The sequence below is a fragment of the Coturnix japonica genome, chromosome 1 (genome assembly GCF_001577835.2).
Source record: "Coturnix japonica isolate 7356 chromosome 1, Coturnix japonica 2.1, whole genome shotgun sequence".
NCBI lineage: Eukaryota > Metazoa > Chordata > Aves > Galliformes > Phasianidae > Coturnix > Coturnix japonica.
The window spans coordinates 70,536,225-70,561,076 of NC_029516.1; the positions used below are offsets into that span (position 1 = coordinate 70,536,225).

General features: G+C 39.4%; 1 protein-coding gene across 2 annotated transcripts in view; it reads left to right on the forward strand.

Annotated features, from left to right (window-relative positions):
- The window catches only part of WARS2 (tryptophanyl tRNA synthetase 2, mitochondrial), a 41,288-nt gene that overhangs the window by 12,366 nt on the left and 4,070 nt on the right, over positions 1-24,852 (forward strand). The window contains exons 1-5 of one of the 2 annotated variants that reach the window (XM_015874142.2): positions 1,520-1,706; positions 4,592-4,849; positions 19,297-19,377; positions 21,082-21,167; positions 23,448-23,566. In XM_015874142.2, the coding sequence (XP_015729628.1) occupies positions 4,595-4,849; positions 19,297-19,377; positions 21,082-21,167; positions 23,448-23,566 (541 nt within the window). In that variant the 5' untranslated portion in view covers positions 1,520-1,706; positions 4,592-4,594. Of the gene's footprint in view, positions 1-1,519; positions 1,707-4,591; positions 4,850-19,296; positions 19,378-21,081; positions 21,168-23,447; positions 23,567-24,852 lie in introns of those variants that run through there. The other variant, XM_015874134.2, reaches the window with a different exon arrangement.

Below are 24,852 nucleotides of genomic sequence, written 5' to 3' on the forward strand. Positions count from 1 at the left end.
AGACAGAGGTAGCTTCTTATACTAATAAACAAAAGAAGAATTGCCCTTTTAAGCATTGCAGACGTGGTGCTGAGCTCATGGAAAGAGCCCTTTATCGTCATGGTCAGTGACAGAATGAAATGTTTGCAGTGATGAACTCGTCTATTGCTTTCCAGTTGTTCTTTAGTTTGGTAAAAACAGTTATAGGCTGTGGTTAGTTGTATATTTCCGTGCTTGTTTCTGAAATAACTTCTAAGCTCTTTTCAGGGTCTGCAATGTTTAATTCCAAAGAAAGGCTTGTTTCCACAGGTTCTTTTAAAGAGACGACAAAGTATTTAAATATGAATTTTTGAGTTTGTAGATGTTTCACATGGGCAGTCTAACTTTTTTAAAGGTATTCTGTAACTGTCATGTTGTCTAGATATCAAGTACGAATATATCTGAATAACATGCATTTGGATTGTACAGATGTCTAAATTAGAGGCTATTAACAAAGTAAATTCGAGTCAGCTGAAAGTCATGGAATGAAATTGAGAAACTTTTTGTCAAACTTCTTCTACAGCTGCAAATAGTTTAAGGAGCGTATGACATCCTGCTCTGGAGGTTGCAAAAAGCTTTTAAACACAATTGGAAAAGCAACGTCTGCAGCTACTAGCATCCAAAGCACTGCATGGCTGCACTGAGTGGTTGTGCTGCTGGGCTGCTTGAAGGGCTTGGAAATGTCTCTGTGGGCTCATCAAGAGAGGCCCGTCTCTGCTTTCTAAGGTGTGCAGCTCAGCCTGGAGAAGGAAAGGGGGATTTACTAGAATTGTGGAAGGGATTTTGCTAAGTTCACTAGTTCTGGCACTCTTGCCTGATACATACAGGGAATGAGGATGGATTTGACGGCCAAAGTGAGGCCTTGACTCCTTACTGCAGCATGGCCTACTGAGAAAAGCTGAGCTTTGATCCAAGACAGCAGGACTGAAGTTTGAAGCAACCATCTTTTCCAGTATGGCCATTTGCTTTCAAAATAGGTGTTGGGCATTTGGGCTGTTATGCTCTGGGACAGGAAAACAATGCTTAGTCCTGGTAGTTCAAGAGCATTTCCATATTGCAGGTTTTCCAATAAAAGGAGCTCCAATAAAGAGGAGCAGCTCATTTCCTAGTGAAGAAGTAAGAGAACACGTGAACTTTAATAAGTTTTAGGCCAGACTTAGTTTAGAAACACTGCTGGGAAAATCACTGGTGTTTGGAGCTGTCATGCAGAAGTCTTACTGAGAGAAAACAAGTAATACATGTTAAAACACTTGTTGGATACTATGCTTTTGACAGGATTGTGTGTTAACATAAAGCAGTAGTGGAGTTGGTGCACACACCATATAGAGTTAAACACAGGACCAGCAGGCTCACCCTGTACTCACTACAGATATCTGAATGAGTAAGTGCCCGTGGGCTGAAATTTCATGTCTTGTGGCTTTCACTCTGCCCCTTTGGGAACTCTTCACTCCTTTTGTTTTCATCCTTTTCCAGCTTCGGTGCACATAGCTCCCATCTCTTGACATAGCGGCTCTGCTGAAGCACATTCCAGTGCTATGATTTCATGGTACCAGGCAGCCCTCCCCTGCCACGCTGCTCAGCTGCCCGCTGCTTCTCACGGGATGTACAAACAGCGAATGTAAACTCTCTCCAAAGGAGCAATGTTCTCTGTATATTTTTAGTGCTAGAAATTCAAGATTCATTTAAGGGTGGGTATTTTTTAATATAGACTTCTGCTAACGCAATTTGCTGAACATCTCATGTTTTATGTTGTTGAAGAGAATCAAAGGAGTTAAAGATGAAAGACTCCTAGTCAACTGGTCCCTCAGCTGGGAGCCAGTATGGATTTGTTCTTTGTAGTGGATTTGCTAGAATAGCCTAGCTCAGGTTTTATTATTGGATTTACTTGTTCCTGCAAGTTCCATACTTTAAGTTTAAAAATTGCTGAGCTTTGACTTGCTATAATGCTTCTACTGTTTGTTTCTCGTGCTTGACTGATTATTTATTGCCCATGCACTGAACAAACCTTTTATAAGTGGTTGTTTACCATTTTTCACAGAGGCACCATTAAAATTGTTGTGTTTGCATTCACAGGTAGGCTGTTTCCTGGGTAGACAGAAAACTTTGTTCTGTGCTTATTTAAAACTGCATCCATTTTACATTGTGCATGGGTGTTTTCTTTCCTACTTGTAGCACCTTTTGGGAAGCATGTTTTGCAGACACCGAGGCTACAAGAGATCAGAGGCTGAAAGGCTTTGGGCCTGAGGACATTCATGGGTAGAGCTGCACTCCATGGTCTTAAAGTGCCAGCTGTGTTTGAGTCAAGGCATTGGCATGTAAGCAGACCCGTGCAGAGTGCACCGTGATCCCAGCTTTTTGGTACAGCGGACACTTACCCCAAGGGGTAGAGTTGTTTATGCTCTGGAGCAGGACGAGCTTCAGAGTCCCAAGGGAAACGAAGCAATAACAAGGGGACATCTCACATGATACTGCTTTTGTCTAAGCTACTGCAAGTTTCTGCACTATCTTTTAACAAAGTCATCTAGATGTACTTTATTTGGTGTATGTCCACAGTAGATTTCTACAGTGTCATAAATTTTCTTCAGTATTCTAACAGTGCAGCTAGGAATCACTCTCTATAAAGTCACTGCAGTCAAGGCAGTAGTAACCTCCTTACTCAGTGCTTCCTTACTGTCTTGCTGTGCCATGCCATCTGGGCAGCAGGGCATGAGGAAGAACAAGCAGGAGAAGAAAATACTAGGAGAACACAGGAGGCACAAAACTATGTGGAGAATAAAATGAGAGGGGCTGTGAGCAGCTGTAGCTTGTGTAGAATAGCGTGGTTAAACAGGCATATAAATAGGCACTGGAAAGCAAGCAGCACTGTGGATAGAAAGGAAGGTGGGAAGGAGCATCAGGATTTGAGCTGAATGGAGACAGGAACATGAGAAGAGGGAAATGTGCCCTGAGAAACAGCCAGTTGTTCAGCCCCTGTGGGTCTGGAACACTATCTCAGTAATCATCTATTTATATCTTGCTTTCTTTTCTGTGCTCTTATTCTCTTGGTGAACCACTGGAACATGGGAAGCAAAAGACAGATGTTATGCCTCTTTAAATACCTGTCGCATTGCTTCACAACTGCTGTGTCCCTAACAGCATAGTTCTGAACCCTAGTGAATCTTGAGTTTCTACTAAGTTTCATTTCATTTATGCATGTTGGGCTTCTTTATGTCTCTTGCTCTGGGTGAGCACCTGGTCTCACCAACAGCAAGTTACCTGCAGTCCTTGGCCCAGGTCATAGCTTCTGCCAGTGACAAATGGGCTGCTACAGGTTCATAGGTAAACAAGAGGTGTAAGGACTGCATATTATACAATGTGGAGAAAAGGAGTATGGTGGTCAAGAGCCGCATCATAAGAACTAGGAGTTAGAATTGCTATGGGAGGAAATGATGTGATTTTTTCAGTCTGTCTGAGTCAAAAAGAATTGATGGAATGCAGTCAATTTGAAGTCCTGTTTTTAATAGTTAAAAATACTGATACTTGTCCTTGACCAGAGTCTGACAGTTTGTATTGTACAGCTTTGTAACTGGGACTGCCCGTTGAGGTTGCTGAGACCTTCGTGTATAAGTCGAGCAGTCTTGCATACTGTCATAACTTGGCATGTTACAAGCATTTTCTTATAAAACATTGCTGAATTACTTTCTGAATATGGTGGAATTCTTTGGAAAGGTCAGAAGGTAATTGATCATACAGTGACAGCTTAGGGCTCTGAGAAATGGTCAGATGGAGTGCAAAGATGCAGGAAAACAAACTTTCCAAGATGGTAATTGTCACTTAGCCAAGTGATACATTTTTTTAAAAAGCTTTTTAATCTTAGTTCGCAGCCTCAGCTTTTTAATCCTTTTTCTTTCTCTTTTTTTTTATCCTGTGAACTCCCTTCAGATGTTCATATTTCACTGGTACTGGTGTATCCATGTGATCCTAAGCTGTGCTAATGCTTCTTTACAGTGCCCTTTAGAAACTCTCTTGCTGCCAAGATGGGCAGTTTCAAGACTTTGATGGTCCTGACTTCTGAGTCAAGAAGTAGTTTTCTTTCAGGAACCATTCCAAATGTTCTTTGAAACCAACGTAATAAGACTGCAGTGTTCATGGGAGTTAAGATGGCAATCGACTTGGATATTACATGTGTTTATAATAAAAATGTTCTCTTTGTTGTGATCTTAAGTATCAGTATCAGAGTGGACAATGTACTAAACAGAAACACAAAGCGGAAAAAAAAAGGTGGAAAAAAAGATAAATCTAACACGTGGTTTCTGAAACCTCGTGTTCACTGATCTCGTTTATAGCTGTGTTTGTTTGCATATGTAGTCTGATCTCTTAAAATTGTGCTAATTGTTGGTCTCTGGGGTAGGATAGGATATTTTGACTGACTTATTGCACTTACTTTTAGGCATCCATTGATAGGGCTTTCTAGAACATTGGGATGCAGAAAGAAGTCTAAGTAAGGCTTTATTACTGACTTAAAATATGGAAGAGCCTTTAAGTGTATATATATATTTATGCTTCTGTTAATTTTACCACTGCTTTCTTACAGAATATGGTAATGGATCGAATTTTCTCCGGTATCCAACCAACTGGGACACCTCATCTTGGTAACTACCTTGGAGCTATTCAGAACTGGGTGAATCTGCAGGAAAGGTACAACTCGGTGTTATACAGCATTATGGACCTGCATTCCCTCACCATGCCCAAGGAACCAGCTGTCTTTCGACAAAACATACTGGACACCACTGCTGCCATCCTCGCCTGTGGGATTGACCCAAGGAAGTGCTTCCTGTTCCGACAGTCACTGGTTAGTGCTTGTTATGTTCAAATTGTTTCTGATTAAGTGGCTTTCCAGATACGTTAATGAATGAACATGGCATAATTACTAAATTCCTTTATCTTGTCTGTGTTCATGGTCTTAGGAAATCTTAGCTGAAACTACCATCAGGAAGTCTGTTTGGAGAGAAATAAGTTTTAAATTTCTCAGACAAAGTAAGATGCTTGTGCATGTGTGATGGATACCAGGTGCCCACCACAGTGTTCTCATTCTTCTTCCTCAACAGGACTACTAGCTGCTGTTGCACAACACTGAGTTTTCCCTTCTTAAATCTTCTCTCCCAGAGGCACACCCAGTGTCACTTATGGCTCAGCTTTGGATATTTTGTTCGAGTTCCTTTTGGAGAAACTGGGGCTGGCTCTGGTCTAATGTGGGGCAGCTTCTGGCAGCCCCTCAGCCAACAAAACCTTACCATGCAAAACCAATACAGCATGTTTTGAATAACACACAGAAAAGACCTGATAAGCAGTAATTTAGCTCCATAGGTTTCACTTTGGTCACAAAAGGTTAATGTTTAAACACATAAACAGTCTGTACAACCAAAAGGGCCAGTAAAACACGTCTTTGTTTTTGCACTGGCACTTACCACTCAATCTGCTAGCAGCACAGCATCTACTATGAGTGACTGGCAGATGTGTCATAGCTTCTGCTGTATCTTTAAACAGACATCCAACTTGCAGTAGTACTGCAAAGGTGCTATACATATTTTATCAATGAGAGAGAAAACCCAGCCATTACATTTCTCTTTTGAACATGGTTACAAACAGCTCTTTACCAACAGTTTACTGCGGATGACAGTCATGACTCCATCTCCTTGACTGGATTTTGAATTGATGAAGACAGATCCACTTCATGCTTTGTTTTCTAACACAAAGGAAAAAGCAAATCTCCGTACATTAACACAGAATTCCGATGGAAGATGTGATTAATTTAACCTTTGTTCAAATCTGTTTGTCACTTTTAATTTAAAGTTTGAATTTTTACTTGGCTCTAATCTATCTTAATCTCATCTGTGTTGATGCTGACATTAACTGGAATCTCGGTATGAGTTACAAGCCAGTAAATAGTACAGTAAAAACCAGTCTGGATTGTTTTTTCTTGGTTTTTTTTTTGTTTTTTTTTTTTTTTTAAAGCAGCTGAACAATTCCTTTAGTTACTGAACTAACTGGTCAGTAACTAAAAACACAGCCTAGGACTCTTCAGTGTGAAAAACAGAAGAGAAATTATTTGCAGATTGTGGTTAGAGAGGAATGATACAAGGTTTATAAAACTGAAGGTGGTATGGAGAAAATAGATAAGGAAAACCTTTTTAACCATTGAAGCACATAAACTAACATATCAAACTGAAGTTATTGAATACAGTAATGAACAGGTGTCAAAATAAGTGAGCATCATCTTAATTCAGCACAAGCAGAAAAGTATTGCATTTCTTGAAGCCCGTAGTTAGGCTGTGGAACTTCTTGGCACAGGATGCAGTGCAGTCTGAAATGTATTCAGGAAAGGACTGAATGAATTAACTTCAAAAATCTGCTGGGCTCTGTTACGTACCCAAGGTGCCACTTCTGTAGAAAGTGCCACCAAAGTTGATTCTGTTTTATACTGTGGTGTGATGGCTTGTCTTTGTTAAATGTACTGCCTTTTCTCCTAATTTTTCTGGGCTTTCTTGTTTGTCCAGGTATGTTTTTTTCTTGTTATTTAATCTAAAGCATTACATATTTGCTTTCTATGGTTTGATGCTTTGAACCATGTTCTTAATAGTACTCACCACAAGTGTATCAGTACAGCTTTCAGAAGTGGCTGATTTTTGCAGACTTTTGTAAGCTTGTTGTCGTACTGCAAATAGAAGGACTATGCCAGTTGTTCATGAATCCAGATCATTCTGTTAGGTTCAGGCTGCAGTGAAGTTGCCTTCCTAAAAGTCTTGAAGCTATGTGTGGGGGTCAGGTATATACAGAGATGCACTTTGGCCTGTTACAATTGCATTAACGGGACCAGACATATCTCTGGAAGCAATTAAAAGGAATATCTGCATGTAGCTGCTGATGTGAGGAGAGGAGACAGGAACATTGCTGATGTGATAATTGCATTAGTATGATAAAGAAATAGTAAGCTATGGAGTGACATAATATTAAAATGACTGTTCTGCATAAAGTTGTGAGATAGGTTGTAGCTATTGCTAATTAAGAGTTTCTTGCTTGACTTTTTGATTGATAATTACTACTTTAAAAAGAAAAGAAAGATAGTTGCTCCTTTTCGGCAACTGTAGCAGTCCCTAAAGATGGTCTAAAAAAGAACTGATTTTGTTTACAAGCATTTGGCCTACGTGTAAAAACAAAATGAGCAAAACTGGCTGGATACTGACATGGCTGTGCTTTCAGAGGACAGCAAAAAAAATAAAGAAGAATTTAATCTGCAAATACAGAATTGTTTAACATATTTGGTGTGGTGTTCTATCAGTTCAACTCAGTATCAAAAAGAAGGAGATCCCAGTAGATTAGCATGTTACAGTTCTTGGTGTATTTTCTATTCTATCTTGAAAATTGTGCTTCTGTAGTTCACAGGGTGCTGCCACAGTTACGTCTGATTAAAACTTCAGTTCATTTTTCAACAAACCCTATGCAGTTATGCGATTATGAAATGCAAACTTGGTTTTAATCACTGAAACGAGCTACAAGTAATGACTGGAAGCACCCATCTTTGTTAGCAGTAAAAGCAGAATGAAGTTCTTGCACTGCAGAAATCTGCAGTAAGGGCAAGCTCCTATTAAGAGAATTGGTCGTACAGTTACTATTGCAAATTATCCTGCATCCTTTTATGTTCTCTGGATCAAACTGGGCAAGAATGGTCTAGAAATGCTGAAGAGAGTTTTTTGTTTTAGCTTACTCTTTCTGTTCTTGTTTCTTGTTTCTTGTGTTGCTTCCCTTGAATATGTTTGCCATATGTGAAAAAAATATTGATTATCTAGCTTCTCCAAAACCTTGTGCATTTGGTAAGGGTTTCACTGTCAGTAGCCTTTTATTTACAGCACAGTTTACGCAGATCAAATCTTTAATCCAGAGCTATTTGAAATAGCTCTAAGGATTTCCCATGTTTTATCATGATTTCCAATCCAAGCAGGAAACAAAAGGCTGAACAATATTAAACACAAATTGGGGATAAAAAAAGTATAATGAGAAGAGAGTGCTCTCAGTTTTACAGCAGATCCAGAAGGTACTGCAGTGGTGAGGATATAGGTTACCTTTGAGTCCCAGAACTGATTTCTCTAATGTCCATGCTTTGCAAGTAAGTGAGAGGAATGATTAGGTGATTTTTATATTACTTTGAAGGCATGTGGCATCTGTTCTTGTTCATCTTGTATACAGCTCGGTCATCTCCAAATGAAAATTAGCTACGTATGCTTCAGGATTTTGTAAATTACTGTTTTTCATGACACATGTAAACAGAAACTAAATAGCTGTCTGAATATTTGTCTATGTACATATACATATGTGTTCTGCGAATGCCTCATATACTTCATACTAATTTGATCTCCATCTTTTGGAAGCAGCAGCTAGAATGAACAAGTGATGAGAACTTGAAAGTATTTAGAAACTATGAAGACAATGGTGAATATTTAGGGTTGTGTTTGGAGCAGTGCTATCTGTGAAGAGCTATAAGCCAGCATATCTAGATAAAGAGTCTAAGAAAACATAATCATGGTATATGGTGAATACTAGAATGGCCTCCCAACAAGCAAAGCACCTTCATTACAATTTTCTTTCTCAATTACATTTTCCTAGGTGGGAAGACGAGTCATGGAAAAGAGACAATTTCTGTAAAAATTAAATCGCATATTTCAAAATTACAAATTCTGCTTTGGACCACAGCTGCCAGATATAAAACCCTCTTTCCTCTTGGAGAAAACAGTGTCAGGATACATACTGAATAGCTGCCTTCGTGTCTACCAGGCATGAAGGAGAAGTAACAGAATAATGACTTCTGCAACATATCCTGAGAATACTATAAAAAAGAAGAAATTTATTCCTTAAATTGTACCATAACTGATAAAAGCTGTAACAGTCTTCTTTCATAAAACATAGGATGTTTTATTAAAAACAAAAAGCAGAGTGAGGGGAAGAAAAGAAGGCAGTAAGCAATCTGCACACATGGTAAGCGTGTATGGTATAACCCATTTACTCTGATTTCTGGTGGATACAATACATGTTTAAGTTCATACCCATAACCATCTTGTGTCTCATCTGCTTCACAGTCAAAACAATTTTAGAATCTGCTGTTGCTTTAATGTGGTCTCAGACTGTTCTTCCTGTCCACCTACCTATCCTCATCAACACATGCTAAATATCCCAGGGGAAGCTAAAATTCCATCAGAGTTGATTGAGCAGACAGAAGTTGATATGCTGCCCTAATGCTTCTCTGAGAAGTCCTGCAAGTTTCTGGACAACATAACATTCAATTTCTGGGCGGAAAATTGCAGTTTTCAGCCATTTGGATGGGGTGATTTATTTTTCTAGTATAACAAACTGAGTATTCTTGCGATGTGCGAGCAAATTGAAGCAGTAACTCTGGGAGGTGGGAATTTGCCAATTTGTCTTAGCCTTAACTCCAAAAGCCAAAATACGACAGTTTAAATATGTGCGCTAACTGTTGTACTGCTATTATTTTCCAGAAACATCCATCTGCTTTGTATTGTGGGCAGAGTTTGAATGGATTCAGGATACTTCTTGTCCAATTTTCAGAGAGGCTTAAAAGCTTCCATTGCATCACAGCTTATAAATTCATTAAAGTCCATTTAATTTAGAATAATCCATTGAAAACTTCCTGTTATAAGAGGAAGTATGTAACTAATTTAGAAAATTATTCTGCTTTTCTCATATCTCCATTTTCTCATTCATAGGACTGGGCTAGACGTAACTAAAGCTCAGTGGGAAGAAATCATAGTTAACTTTTTTTTTTTTTTTTTTTTTTTCTCTTTCAAATTTAATCTTCTTCCACTTCCTCTCTTCTCTCTTAGTTTACTTGGTTTATTTCTTGGAATCATAGAATCATAGAACTGCTCAGTTTAGGAAAGACCTTAAAGGTCATCAAGTCCAACTGCAACCTAACCTTACTACCCTAACTCTTAACAACCTTCTGCTGCTAAATCATGTCCCTGAGCACCACATCCAAATGGTTTTTAACCATTTTTAACCCTGGGAGTCTATTTCAGTGTTTAACAATCCTTTCTGTAAATAGGGTTATCCTGATATCCAACCTAAACTTCCCCTGGCCCAACCTGAAGCCATTAATCCCCTGTCACCAGTGAGAAGAGACCAACCCCACTCTCTTTGTAAGCATCTTTCAGGTATTGGAAGACAGCAATAGGGTCTCCCCTCAGCCTCCTCTCCCCAGACAAAACAGCCCCGGTTCCTTCAGTCACTCCTCATAGGGCTTATTTTCCAAGCCCTTCACAAGCCTTGCTGCCCTTCTTTGGGCCTGCTGCAGCACCTCAATGTCCTTTTTGTATTGAGGTGCCCCAGACTGAACACAGTACTTGAGGTGAAGCCTCACCATTGCCAAGTACGGGGGCAGGATGACTTCCCCTTTCCATCAGGCAGGTTTCCAGCCACTCCCCCCAAAACATGTAGGATTGCCTGAGCCTGTTGTGACCAAAATGTAGGACCTGACATTTGGCTGTACTGAAACTCATGCAGTTTACCTTGGCTCATCAATCCAGCCTATTCAGATCCATAATGTTGCTCTTTATACATTCCTGTCTCTACAAATCTTATAAACACATCAGACTGATTACTCAGACAGTATTGTTGGTTCAACGAAGAAGATGTTTCTGAAAATAAATTCATTTGGCAATGAACAAAGTGAGGAAAAAGGTTTTCTGGGCCAAGTAATTGTGTTCTGTCTGATTTTATAACTGTCTGACTCCAGCAGGGATATTCTTCAGATGTTTGGGACAGAAGAACCTGATCTTACTTTATGTCAATTTTAACCAAATATAAATGAGGATAAGTTATTACAGTGGTTGAAAGTAATAGTGACAGCTGTGACAACTAATTGATTTATCAGTAATAGCTTATCACCTCTCCCTCACAGCTTGATATATTTCTTAGCTTATACTCTTTAAGACAGGTGTTGCCTTTGTAACTGTGAATTTATTCCACGCTAAAATTATTTCTTTGAACGGAAATTTGGGATGCCATGTCATATTTTCTATCATGTAGGTTTTTTTCCATCATGTAAGTTTCTCAGTGGGTGCTTCAGTTGTTGTGTGCCTTTGGTTCAAGAGCAGCCTAATTTGTCTTTTTCATGGCTCCTTTATGCTCCTTAACTGCACAATATAAAGGTGCATTACCAATTGTTTTGAACATACTGCTTTCAGCATTAGGCATTAATAAAATCTTATCTCTTCTTCTAGAAAACAAATGTGGGGAGCACTTCCTTATAAAAGACCTCTTTAATTTTTTGGGAGCACTAATTGGTATGTCATGGAGTGATAAAAATCCTTAAAAGATGTTTCCTTTCTTTTGAAGTTTAGGTCATGTTCTGTCCTCTGTCCACACTTCTTTTAGTACACAGATATCCAGATTACCTCCCCAGACCTGTTTGTTTGTCTTCCATGCTGTCAAGAAGAGATCTTTGAAGCTCTGTGCAAATTTCAAGTATAGCTCTTAGTGAGGTTATGCTGTTGCAATGTAACAGATATGAGGCAACTTTGAAGTCCCTTACAGAGAAGGACTTAAGTTGAAATTTAAGGAAATCTGTATTCAAAATGAAAGAATGAATCTCTGCAGGAAGGCACTTCAGCTTCTGACGCACAACTTTCTGATGCCCACACTCAGAAATGAGTAAAAGCTAAGCAGGAACGGGCAGGCTGCAGATATGCCCAGGGGCCTTATCCAGAATCAGGTGAAAATTAGTAGGGGAGTGCTTGTTAAGAACTTTTGTAGTTACATCCTTTAACCAGATTCTCTAGATTTCACCCTAAGTACTGAATCATCTTCTGGAACAGTCCTTCTTACCAACTCTTGTTGAGTGGTCTCATTTGTACCTTGTTTACACTCAGTGCTAGGCAGCCGTTGAAGAGTCACAAACCAACCCTATAGCAGACTGTGCTGGTAACATCACCTGGGCCTGGATGGAAGTTAAATGATCGCATGGAATGCAGAGTACTTAACAACTACTAGAGTTTTTCCTAGGAATGGAGAACAAGTATCAAATATCAATTTATAAAGCCAAGAAGCCATAAAGATGCACCAGGAATCCAAGGCAAGTACAGTCCTCAATAGGATTATCTTATAAGCTTTTCTTCACTCGCAAATCACCACACTCCTAAGCAAAACTACCAGACAAGAGCATAAGATGGGGAAAAAAAACAACCATATGAATTACATTGGAATGATGAATGTTAGATTTTATTCTTCTACACAGTAAAGACTACACATTATCAAGTTGAAGTACGTCACTTAATTTCCAGCTAAACTCCACAGTACCAGTCCAAGACTGGAAAATAAAATAGAAATGTTTTTTGTGTTAACAGTGAAATGTCTACTGCAACCAGCTAACTGGATTTCTACTTTTAATGAAAGCTAAACAGCAAAAGAGAAAGCATTGCAGAAAAGGCAATTTGTTAGCAAAAGTTCTTAGTGCTAGTAACTGGACTATATCCATCATTTGAACAAGACTTAATCACACTTTCCTTTGATGAAGAATCCTTCCTCTAGATGTAGAAGGCTACCAATGCAAAAACAAAGTCTATATCACATCAAGACGTTATTCTGCTTAATGGTATCACATCAAATTCGACTTCTGGCTTCATGAGCCAAAGTATAAAAATAGCAGCCCTCATAATAGCTAACCTTGCTTGCATTTTTGCATGACTCAGATTGGTAGGTATAAGCGCAGTGCCAGTTGCAGACATGCTGCTCACAGGATCAGCAAAGGCCCCACACTCTTGGACATAAGAAGAGTAACTGAAGAAACAGGACAGGATAATGGAAAAACAGTCTAAACATTTATTGTATAAACTACCCCATCTACAAAGTACTATTCACATCGGCAGTGCTTCCTGGAGCATCAGTCGTAGGGACATCCAACTCTATCACCTCCAGCTCTGCTATCTGGTCCCAGCCCTGGTGAAGGTCCTCTTGGTACTAGAGATGTGCCATTTGCAAGAAGCAGCAGGAGCAGCATCCTGGGTGGTAACAGGGAGCTCACTGCCTGCCAAAGCAGCAGCACCTGACTACATCTCCAGCAGTCTTCTCTGTGGGCCCTCCCTCAAATCCTGAGCTGGTGAGGATGCAGCTGGTCTTCTCCTTCTAACACCAACACTCCTCTTGAATCTTTTCTGCCGCAGGAGATAATCCCTCTTGAAATAGGGGTTATAGTAGCAGAGTAACTGCAAATCACAAAAGGAAAGGGTTCATTACCACAGTTCCATGACTGGAAAAACAAAGATGCAATAACTAATAATTAGAATCTTGAGAGACTGAGATGGAGGACTCTCGGGCAATTCAGACAGAAATATGTGAGTTTGAAAGTTTATGGTATTGTTAAGTACATAGTTCTCTCCAAAATTACTGCCTCCTATTTATTTCTGTGGAAACTACAACAGCTGCTAAGTGCCCAGTAGTGTAATTTGATACAACAAGTTGTCAGCTACAAAACGTTGTCATTTCTCAGCACCCTTCTGAACCACCTCTCCATGCTCACATCCACTCCTTGTTCTCCATAAATGTTCAGCAGTCATCACTGTACGTCGATGGGTATCATTTCTTTCCACGTGAAAGAATTCAGTTCCGCCTCTGTCACCATGGGCCAACATATAACAGGACTCATTACATTCAGAGCAGCCCTGGTCACAGCCACCCTTGCTTGCATTTTTGCCATTTGCGAGCCACAGAGAAATGAAGGATTTTTGAAAGCGTAAGTGCCAAAATATCACCAGCTGTCAGCCACCTCACTTTGGACTGACTGGCCACCAATCCCACTGTCCCAGCAGCTATTTCACAGGTAGAGGGACCACGTACCTCACTAGGAGTAGAAATTGCTGCTCCCTCTGCTCCTGAGGCAGAGGTTGGAAAATCCCCTTCCGTGATGTAAAAGCCGTGGTGGTGAAGGTGATGAACAAAGCTTTTCATGCTGTCAACATCAAAGATTTTGAGAGGACCTGTCCTGGCCAGTACTTCCATTCTGAACAATGGTTCCTCGATCACTATGAAGTCTCCATCATCATCCCAGTGAATGGACTGGAAGTGATTGCTTTCAGTAACCTTCCAGAGACTTTTCAGAAAGTAGCAGGATGACAAGTCGTTGGCTTTGGCAGAGCACCTCTCAGAAAGGTCATGATGTCGTCTTTTGGCACATGGTTCCCCACCAGAAAATGGAGAAATATTTTCTTCTACGAGAGGTCCTCAGGCAGCATCCCGAGCTGCTCTTTTACATGGACTCGATGGGCAGCAGAAGCAGAGACTGGCGAGTCGGTGTTTGGAACAGAAACACCTGATGTTTCCGATGAAGGTGTCTCCATTGGAATTCTTATTTTTTCACCTTGACAGAAATTCCTGTCTTCAACAGTTTCCTCAACCAGCAAGGTTGACCTGCGTCCAGTAGGAGGAAGCAGAATGGCACCCGTGCTGTGGGGAGTGGAACCTCCACAAACGTCCCCATGGTGACGTTTTGCTGCATCACAGTAACATCATAGACCAGAGAACGTTTGCTGGCAAAATGGGGAAGTGAGATACAAGTTAATTAAGGAAATATGAGTTAAGAAATTGATGCTACCCAAACCAACAGATAAGAAGATATCTTTATTATCCCCGAGGAGCATTATTTTAAATAAGGACTTCACTGGCTGTATACATATACGTATATACACACATACAGCCATCATAATAGTTACCCTTGCATGCATTTTTGAATAAATAACATTTAGAAATTTACAAAAAATAAAAAAGAACAAGGAAAAAGTCATTTTGTCACTGCACAGAACTTGAGTGTGTTCGCATCTTGACTACTGAGTTTATTTTAGTGTGTGCTCCTCAAGAAGGATGCGGTGCATGTGTGGCGATGCGGAAAAGGGAAATTAATGTGGCAGAGCGACAGAGCTGCACCCTTGAAATGAAAGGAAGATCTAGAATAGTTCAGAAGTAGAGAAGAAGGCTGATGCTATGGAGCAGGCAGTATAACAAGGTTCAAAAAGAGATTATGTGTTTATACAGGAAGTATGGATTCTAGTAGGACTAGGCCAGATAAATTAGCTTCTGATATTCCCAACTTATTATGGGTGCTGGTAGTGTGTGAGGGGAAGACACTTCAGGAAGCAATATGCTCATGTACTGTATAGACTAGATGTTGCTTTGCTTTGCTGTAATACAGTATGGTACTTCTTATATTCCTCTATGTTTCCATTGCATAGCGAAGGCCTTCAGTAGAATTTTCAATTGAATTAGGTGGTAGCAGGAGGCTAACTGAGTTTGTCCAGAAAAGTGGTTTGTCATAATTGTAATGCATTGCATTCCTTAGTGCTAGAAAGGGTTAACTGGGCCTGTAATTTTCTTGTATCGTATACATATTTTCTTCTTCCAGTTTCTTGGTATACAGTTATCCAAATCTAACTGGTGTTGTTCTGTGGCTCTAATTTAAACATTTAAACTGATGCACAGTGACTGACCAAATGCACCAATTACCTGCCCTTCTTGCCAAGTAAAACACAGCAGCTTAAACCATGATTTAGCCTGACAAATGATTTGTTGTTTAAGCCTAATACCTCTTTATTCACAGACTGACACACATTCAGTTACTGCAATCTGGGTGATAAATGTTTGCCCATTAGGCTTCAGTACTGATTTTTTTTCCAGCTGAAATTATTACCCTTCTGAGCACTCTTTTGTGTTTTCTCTCCTTTTTGTTAGCCTTTTTTTTTTTTTCCACAGTAATCAACACGCTTCTAGCCTTGCTTAGGAAAGGACTGTATTGTGTTTAAAGATAAGAAGTAAATATAACTTGCTTGAACACAGAACTGCAGATTTGACTGAACAAATGTTATTTAGATCACTTGGAGTTTTGGTAACTGGTGTAATGTCAAAGCCACTGATGCAATGAAATACACATGCAGGCTTGGCTGTGGGAGCAACAACTGCCAGAGAGGGATCAATGAGTGCATAGTTTTTAAAGGGAGTCCTTGTCAACACAAGTGCAACAGAGCACCATCTCCTCTCTATCCGTGACTAGAAGAAAGGAATCAGAAACCACTTTGAACCAGATGGTGATTCCTTCTAAAAGAAATAGAGGTCTGAGGTTAGAATTTCCAATTCGGCACAGTTTACTTCTTTGCGAAATGCACATTTGGTGCATCTTGATGCACTTTATCTTGTACACAGAAAATAGCAAGTCTTATAAGCATGGGGAAATTTATATTAAAACAATCACTGAGCTTTTGTCTTGATGTCAGATAGCTTTATGCAACATTGGCAACCAAAATAGTCTAATGACTGTTAGCCAGGAAATGACTAAATATAAGATGTGACAACAAAGGAATTGCAGTTAATAATGCTAATTTTTACTTGTTAACAAACACTTCTTACTGCCTTCCATCTGGAGCAAGCATGATGATTTGAACATCTTTGAGGTGGTTAGCATGCTCTTAAGCATCCAAACCTGCCAATATTGAAAGAAGGGAATAGAGCGTGTAAGCAAAGGAACAGAATATAGACCACCTAGTTCTTTTGATGATTATGTCAGATATAGCTAATTAGCAACAGAACAAAAGGGCTGAAAGTAAATTAGAAAACAGAGTATACATCAGCAGTGCTTGCCTGTTTTGCTAACCTTGAAATGAATATTGTAAAAGCTGAATAGTGTAAATAAAGGTTATTTCTTGGCACGTTTCTTGTCTCACCCTGTAAAATGTCTTCCTTTTTCTCTTAGAGAGTGGTCAGGCACTGGAATGGCTGCCCAGGGAGGTGGGTGAGTCACCGTCCCTGGCAGTGTTCAAGAGGTGTCTGGATGAGGAGCTACAAGATATCATTTAGTAGCTTGCTGTAGGAGTGGTAGTAGGAGGATGGTTGGACTAGGTGATGTTGTAGGTCCTTTCCAACCTTGCGATTCTATGATTCAGGAAGAGGGGAACATCCCCCTCTCTAATGGGATTCAGAAACAATTAAAATTCATCTGTTGTGGTGTTTTGTCCAATATGAATGCTAAATTAAGGGTTTGTTACACAGGATTGCGCTTGATTGTCCTTTTCTCTCATCTTTTTATCACAGAATCATAGAATGGCCTAAGTTGGAAAGGACCTCAAAGATATTCAGTTTCAACCCGCTTTTAAAACCACCCTTGCAGAAAGCAGAGGCCTGAGGCCTGGTCCTTCACTTTCACCTTCAAATGAGCATTTGTTTTGGTAGGACTGCAGAACTGCCAAGCCAATCTCTGTCATATCTGAAAAGTCATGGGTGTCAGGTGACATCCTTCATGACTGGAAGAAGTCACTCTCATTCTCAATAAAAGGAAAAAGGGAAACTACCTGGGAAACTAGAGGCTGGTAAGGAACACAGGGAACTACAGGCACAGGTCTGGGAACCATGGAGATAGTCTTTGATGATTTGGAAGATAAGTTAAAGCACTTACAAAACATGGAGATGATCTATGACAGCCAGCACACCTTCAACAAGGACAGATAGTGCTTCACCAGCCTAAAAGCTTTCTACAAAGGCATTGGTGGACAAAGGGCAACTGAAGTTGCCTAACTGTATTTCTGCAAAACCTTTGATATGGTCCCACACCACATCCTTATCTCTAAATTGAAGAGACATGAATTTGAAGGCTGGACTGTTTGGTGGATAAAGAATTGGATGGTTGCAGCCACTAGATTCTGATCAATGGTTCTGTGTCCAGGTGTAGGTAAGTGATGAGTAGTGTTCCCCGTAGTTCTGTTTTGCTATCAGTACTCTTCAATTTCTTTGTCAGTGACACAGACAGTGGGATGGGGTACACCCTCAGCAGGTTTGCTGATGGCACCCAGCTGAGTGGTGCAGTTGACACAATAGAAGGAAAGGATGCCATCCAGAGAGACCTCAACAAGCATGAAAAGTGGGCCCCTGTGAACCTAATGAGACTCAACAAGCCAAGTACAGGATGTTGCTCTTGGGTCAGTGCAGTGCAGTCCCAGATATATGTACAGACAGAGCAGAACACATGGAGAGCAGCCCTGTTGATAAGGACTTGGGGATCCTGGTGGAACAAAAGCTTGACTTGAGCCAGCAGTGTGTACTTGCATCCTGGGAGGCCAACTATATCCTGGGCTGCATGAAAAGAGGGATGGCCAGTGGGGAGAGGGAGGTGATTGTCCCCCTGTCCTCTGCCATTGTGAGGCCTTGCCTACAGTACACTGCATCTAAACCTGGAGCCTCTAAAACAAGGAAGATGTGGAGCGTGTCCAGAAAAGGGCCACAGATATGATCAGAGGGCTGGAGCACTTCTCTTGTGAGGAAAGTCTGTTGGAGATCTGTTTGTTTAGTTGGAGAAGGGAAGGTTCTGGGGAAGCCTCATTGCAGCCTTCCAGTACTTGAGGGTTTTTGTTTGTTTGTTTGTTTGTTTGTTCTAACTGGTTCTGATAGTGACAGGAGAAATGGAATAGCTTTAAACTAAAAGAGGGTGGAGTTTGTTTAGGTATTAGGAAGAATTTTTTTACTTAGAGGGCAATGAGGCACTAGCACAGGCTGCCCAGAGAAGCTAAGGATGCACCGTCCCTGGAGGTGTTTGAGGCCGTGTTGAATGTGGTCCTGGGCAACCTGATCTAGTGAGTGGCAATCCTTTCCATGGCAGGAGGGTTGGACCTGCATGTTATCCTTTTTCATCTGGTATTATAATTTCAGATACGCTGAAGTATAACATAGTTCAGCCAGAAAAATGGAGGTCTGACTTTAAATGGGGCTTCTGGGCCTGTCCTTGGAGGGCACTACTGAGACAGGCCAGAACAAGTAAAGGAAACAAGTACAAGAAGATCTGTGGTACAGAAGAAATGTAGTTTGGGTGGCTTTTGGCTTTTACAGTAGATTCACACTGGAAATGAGAAAGGCAAAGACTTTGATTATCTGAAGATATGAGGAAGCTGTGGCACAGTGACTAACATACAGTTAGTTTTTATGCAAGTTCAGATCTGTTACTGTTGCTAAAGCAATTTATTTCTTTATTGTAATGTAAGTTGTCTGGATCAAGAGCCTTGCTCTGCTGCTAAATCTGTGCTGCATCCAGAACTTTCAGTAACTTTATCACTGCTGGCCTTGCTATACAAAAAGAAGAAAAAAATAAATAAAAATCCACACAAATAAATGATTTTCTGATCTCAGATATTATCTGTATTGATTTTGAGAAAATGGGAATAAAAATGCAGAAGTTTAGAATATGTTTTGACTTTGTATTTTCAGGTTCCTGAGCACACAGAACTTGCCTGGATTCTTGGATGCTTAACTAATGTGCCACGATTACTACGTTTGCCTCAGTGGAAGGTATGAGCAGTTTATTAAATTATAATAAAATATATGGGAATTCAATACAATTATTGTCCTTGAAATACTTGTTACTTGTTGAGTATAAGCTGTATGTTTGCTGTCCTTGGTTTAGGGTTAAGAATTCTCTAGTCCAACAGTAAAAAGAAGAAAACACATCTTCTTGGGCAGAAACTTACAGTAGCTGTACCAAAATGGGAAGAGTTGTATAATTCATTTTATTAAACTGATTTACGTCAAATGTTTGGAGTTATTTCGATACTTGTTTAATAGTGCATAAAACTACAAGATATTGTAGTGGAAACTTTGAGCCATGTTGATTAAGGAGTTCCATAAAGGGAAGTGGCTGTTCTGTAAATCTTATGTCCCAAGAAATGTATGTTGGGGAGGAGTATAAAATTAAAATAGTAAAATTGTTCTCAATTATAAAGTTAATGACCCTTGATTGTTTGCTTTTATAAGTTTCATGCTCATCTTAATCTTGGTACTGTATCAGCATTACCGCATCAACTGCATAGGTACATTTAATTTCCTTGCATTTTATTTGGCATTTAGTAAGCAGAAAAAAACAAAAGGCAGGAGAGAGAAATATCAAAAAAGGGGAAAAAATCCTTAAGAGCAGTTTGGCTTGCAGAGTTCAGAGCCGTCTTAAATACCTCCAGATGTTTTCTTTTTTCCTGTTTTTCTTCTTAATTAAATAAAAACAGTAAAACTTAAATACAGCAACCAGTGTTAATGCATGGCATAAATTAAAGCCAACCTTTTCAAACCCAAGGTTCTAAAGTTAAGCTCTTAAATCCTACTTCGACTGGATTGACTTTCCAAATCTGTAGGTAAGTGTTACAGGTGCTAGGCTTTGCACAGTAGGTTCCCTGAGTCCAGGCACTTGGGTTATAGAAGGAAGACAGGATCTGTATGATACGATGAGAAAAACTGAAAGGTATTTGTATAGTCTTAATGAAATAGTACAGATTTTAAGGGTTTTAGTGTAGTTAACTATTGTTAAAAGGTAGTTGTATTGTTGCTAGAACAGACTAAATTATCTAGAGCCAGAATATCTTGATTTAAGTGATCCATACCCTGTGGTGGTAAAGGACTTCAGGACAGTGAATGGACTGGGGCTACAGTGAGAACTAATGCAGAGAATGCTGGACCCTGCCTCTGAAGTTCTGGATTCTCCTCCTGGTTGTCACTGACCATTCTGGTGACTGTGATCACTATATTTTGATCTCTTGTCAGGGAAATATAAGACCTTTCTGTATCTTGATTATAAAATATTTCAGAAACTTACTGCCAAAAACAGTATTTTAGAGGCAGGGGTTATCATTATAAAATTATATATATAATTTAAATTTAAAAAATACTATTTAAAAGTATGTTTTTATAATAACCCAACCTGACTATATTGTATTTGTAATCATGCTGGTTAGTAAGGTTACAAAGAGAAAGAAAACATAAGTTTCTGTTCTCATGTTGCTACTGTATTAGAATAGTGTAGGAAAATACATAAATATAGAATATAAAACAAAAAGTACATATTCACAAGAAGCAGATTCTACATAGTACACTTTCTCTAGAGTTACATGACGAATGAACACAGTAGCTGAACCTACACTCAAACTAGAGCTCTAATTAACTAAAATTGTAGACCTTGAAACTGTTAGCCAAAAGTGTGATTTCTCACTCTTTCTCTTTTCCAAACAGATGAAATGTGCCAGCCAGAATAATGATGGAAATGTCGGTTTGTTGACTTACCCTGTTCTTCAAGCAGCAGATATTCTGCTGTACAAGTAAGAGGCAGAAATGTGAGCCCACGGGCAATGTCTATTCAGCTGCCTTAAAGTGAATATTCATCAGGTCAACGTGCTAACTTATTAAGTGGAGGAGCGGGGTGTGATTAAATTGGAAAATTGGAAATGGATGACAGCTTTTTACTTTACCAGTGGCTGGTTGAAATCTAGCTTGGGTTCAAAGCAACTCACACGGCTGTAAACTGCAAAAGCAGGTCACCTCAGAGCAATTCCTTGGGAATTACAACACATCGATTTTAATGATACATATTGCATATACATACGTATTTGTACCTAAGTTTTTTAAAAAGATTAAGTGTACTTTATTTCATGCAGTATACTGTAAAAATACTTGAGCTGACTACATACACACCATCTGATAGAGTTTGTAGTGTACCCTGTTGTATTTCATGATAGATTTTAACTGTCCTCAATAAGTTGTTAACCCCTCAAAAATGTATCTAGACAAATGTAATTCTCAGTTCTCATTAATGAAGGAAGACTAGTATGATACTTCTAATTTATGAGAATTTTATCTAAAAATAATCGTAAGTAAGCAAAAGGAAGAATCTGAACATTAAAATTATTTTTTGAACAGTGAGGCTTATTTGATTGTATTTTAAAGACATTAAAGTATTTTAAGTAGGCAGCTTTATTGTAAATTACCCTACTTTGGGTGTTTGAATTCAACCATGTATGTCCCTTCTGTCTCTAGTAAGATCATTTGATTCATCCTTCTTTAGTGAAGTCTGTGGTTTGTTTGCTACTACGTGTATTAACAGCAGGTTGTCCAAACAGAGCGCAAAACAAGGAAGTGAAAGAGAAACAGTACCTCTTTGAAGAAATTTCGCATAGTATGTTTAATAAGAAATGTTTAAATGTAAAAACATAATATAGGGAACAAGAGTCATGGAGAAATGGAAACACAGGAAGAGAAGAGTAGTCACAAAGAATTAAGAGCAGGAGGAGGGGAAAAACAGTATGAATTCAGATGAACCAAGGATCAAAGAAAAAGGAAAACGGGCAGAAGGTAAATATGTGACAGAAAGGAACAAAAATAGCAACAGGACAGAAATATTTAAGAAAAGCAGCAAGGGGAAAGGCAAAGAATCATGCAGAGACATTTATAAAAACAATATGTTTTCTGCTTAGTGGCAAACTGTGAATATGGAACCATTTTGTCATATGGAAACATTTCTTTTGACCTGCTTAAAGTATATTGATTATGGTACCTTATTTTCTTTCTGTTAGTTGTAGGCCACTGTGATTTCCTATTGGCTACTGTAACTTTTTAGGTCGTCTTGCTGACTGTTTGATGGGGGATAAAGGTGGACAAAATGATTTCTAGATGTCTGCCCTGTAATTTGGAGTTAGAAGGAAGAAGTACCATGTTGAACTAAAATTTTCCAGGAACAGAAAAGATGCAAAGTGAACTTCTTTACACTGGAACATATCCAGGATTCAGAGCTGAATACCCTACAAGCTTTAGGAAAGAAAAAATCTGCTTGGAGGGAGGGGAGAGTAATCAAAAGCTGGCAAAACTTCAAGTCAGCTTAATCTAAAAGAATGGCATATTTTTAGCAAGTATGATTAACTGTGGGAAAGAATCACCAGGGGAAGTAATGGAATCTTCACCTCCTCATGTCCTCACTTGCAGATTGTGTTTTCCTCCAGAACTGCATTCACGCTACAGAGTTTAGTACAGGAGATCAAATGATCCTTTGATCCTAACAATCCTAGTCTAGGAAAGATAGCACTTGTGGGTAGAAATGCTGGCCCACATTATATAATTGTGAACCATGAGAAAGAGCCGCTCTCTTCTTTTCTTCCATTGGTAAATCCACAATACCGACTTCTCAACAATAGTTACATCTTATTGGAATATGACAAGGCAAGTTTGGACATTATGCCTGGCAGATCTTACTTGCTTTGTTCACAAAATCTAACACATGCTCTTTGATCTCTAAGGAGACAGCAGGAGATAGGACCAAAACCTTTCTTTGAGCTGAGTTTAATTATTTGCTCTTACCGATATCTTTACCATACACGTTTTTGTGAAAAGATATTTCTACCCTTGGAGATGTGCTTCAGTTCACCACAAAAAAAAGCAGATTCATGCTGGGATGAGTATGAGCAATCAGTTAAGGATCTTGTTCACACAGCACCTCTACCTAGCCAGCTGAGTATTCGGCTCATTCTGGCCCTTAATAATGGCAGAGTAACGTTTCAGTGGGACCAGAGAGCTTTGCTGAGTTTCCTGTATCTGTCTTTTATTAAAAGGTCGACACATGTTCCCGTTGGAGAAGATCAAGTCCTGCACCTGGAACTAGCCCAAGATATAGCACAACATTTTAACAAGAAATATGGAGAATTCTTTCCTGTGCCTAAAGCCATTTTGAGTAAGCCAATCGTTGTGTTTTTTTGTAGTTTATTTTTTTTTTCCCTAAATTGCACTTCAAGTCTGAAGATAAATTTAAATATTGTGGAAATAATCTCCAGGACTAGGCAAAGATGAGACTGATGCTAAAAGAGGAGAAATGGACAAAGTGTCAAGAAACAAGAGACTGTGAAATTGTACTCCCAAAATGGACATAAGGCGTTACAAATCCCTGGTAGAGGCATGTATGCAGCATCTATTATTTTAGTCAAGGGGGGACAGTTATGCACTGATCTGTCAGTCAGCCCTGCTGTTCAAGTTCTAGAGCTTTTAGTTAGGGACTCTATTCTATGTTGCTAGTTCAGGAGGTGTATAACGAGCAAGTCAAAAGACCTCCAGCAAGCAGAATTCTGCAGTGTCTGCGTAGTAGATATTTACATTAAGCATACTAAACAGCTTGTAGGTTTATTGTTACGGTGCACGGAAGTCTTATAACTGTGTTTAATTTATTTCAGTGGATTTCAGTAAGGGTCTCTTACAGACCTCAGACTTCCAATTTTTTATCTTCAACTCAAAGAGACTTATAAGTAAAATCTTCTCAGCCATTTTTGAGCTACAAGGTCATAGGCCGGGGGGTGACGGGGAGTCAGATAGCGCAAATGGTGTGTTTGTTAAGAAACGTGAAAAATTGGGCAAGGAAGAAGCATTGCATCTTTGTTATAAGTAATGTAGAGGAATGCACAGCAGAGACCTTCGGCCCCAAAAGGGCAAGGAGCACTCAACTTAGAAAAGACAGACAGTAATAAACCTTTCTCAGTTTTCAGGCCTCTGTGACAAAACTGGTATTAGATCCAGTTAGACCCAGAGTGGGGCTTGTTGATTCCTGAGTTTTGCAAGCTCTGCAGTTTCTAATGAACAACTATATAGTAAATACTGTAAAGAGGAGATGAATATAGCCTATGCTACTGGTGAGGCTGTTTAACAGAAAATAAAAAGCTCAAACTGTAAAAAGTACTTTTCACTTTCCTCTTGAGAAGCATAAGTGAGCAAGCATACACAAACCAAGGAGCTGTCCTCGATAAATTATGTGGTTAGGAAGCTGTTCACACGCACTAGATATAGACAGCTGCATTGCCTGGGCTGCTTCAGATTTACAGGGAAGTGATAAGACTCCTCCAAAAGGTGTATCAGAGCAGTGCCCCTTCTAGGGTCGCCTGAATTATTCTTTAAGTAGATTGTTGATCAGTCACTGAAGAATATGTGGTGAATTTAGTTGAATTTATTAGATGTCATAAAACATTTAGTGTG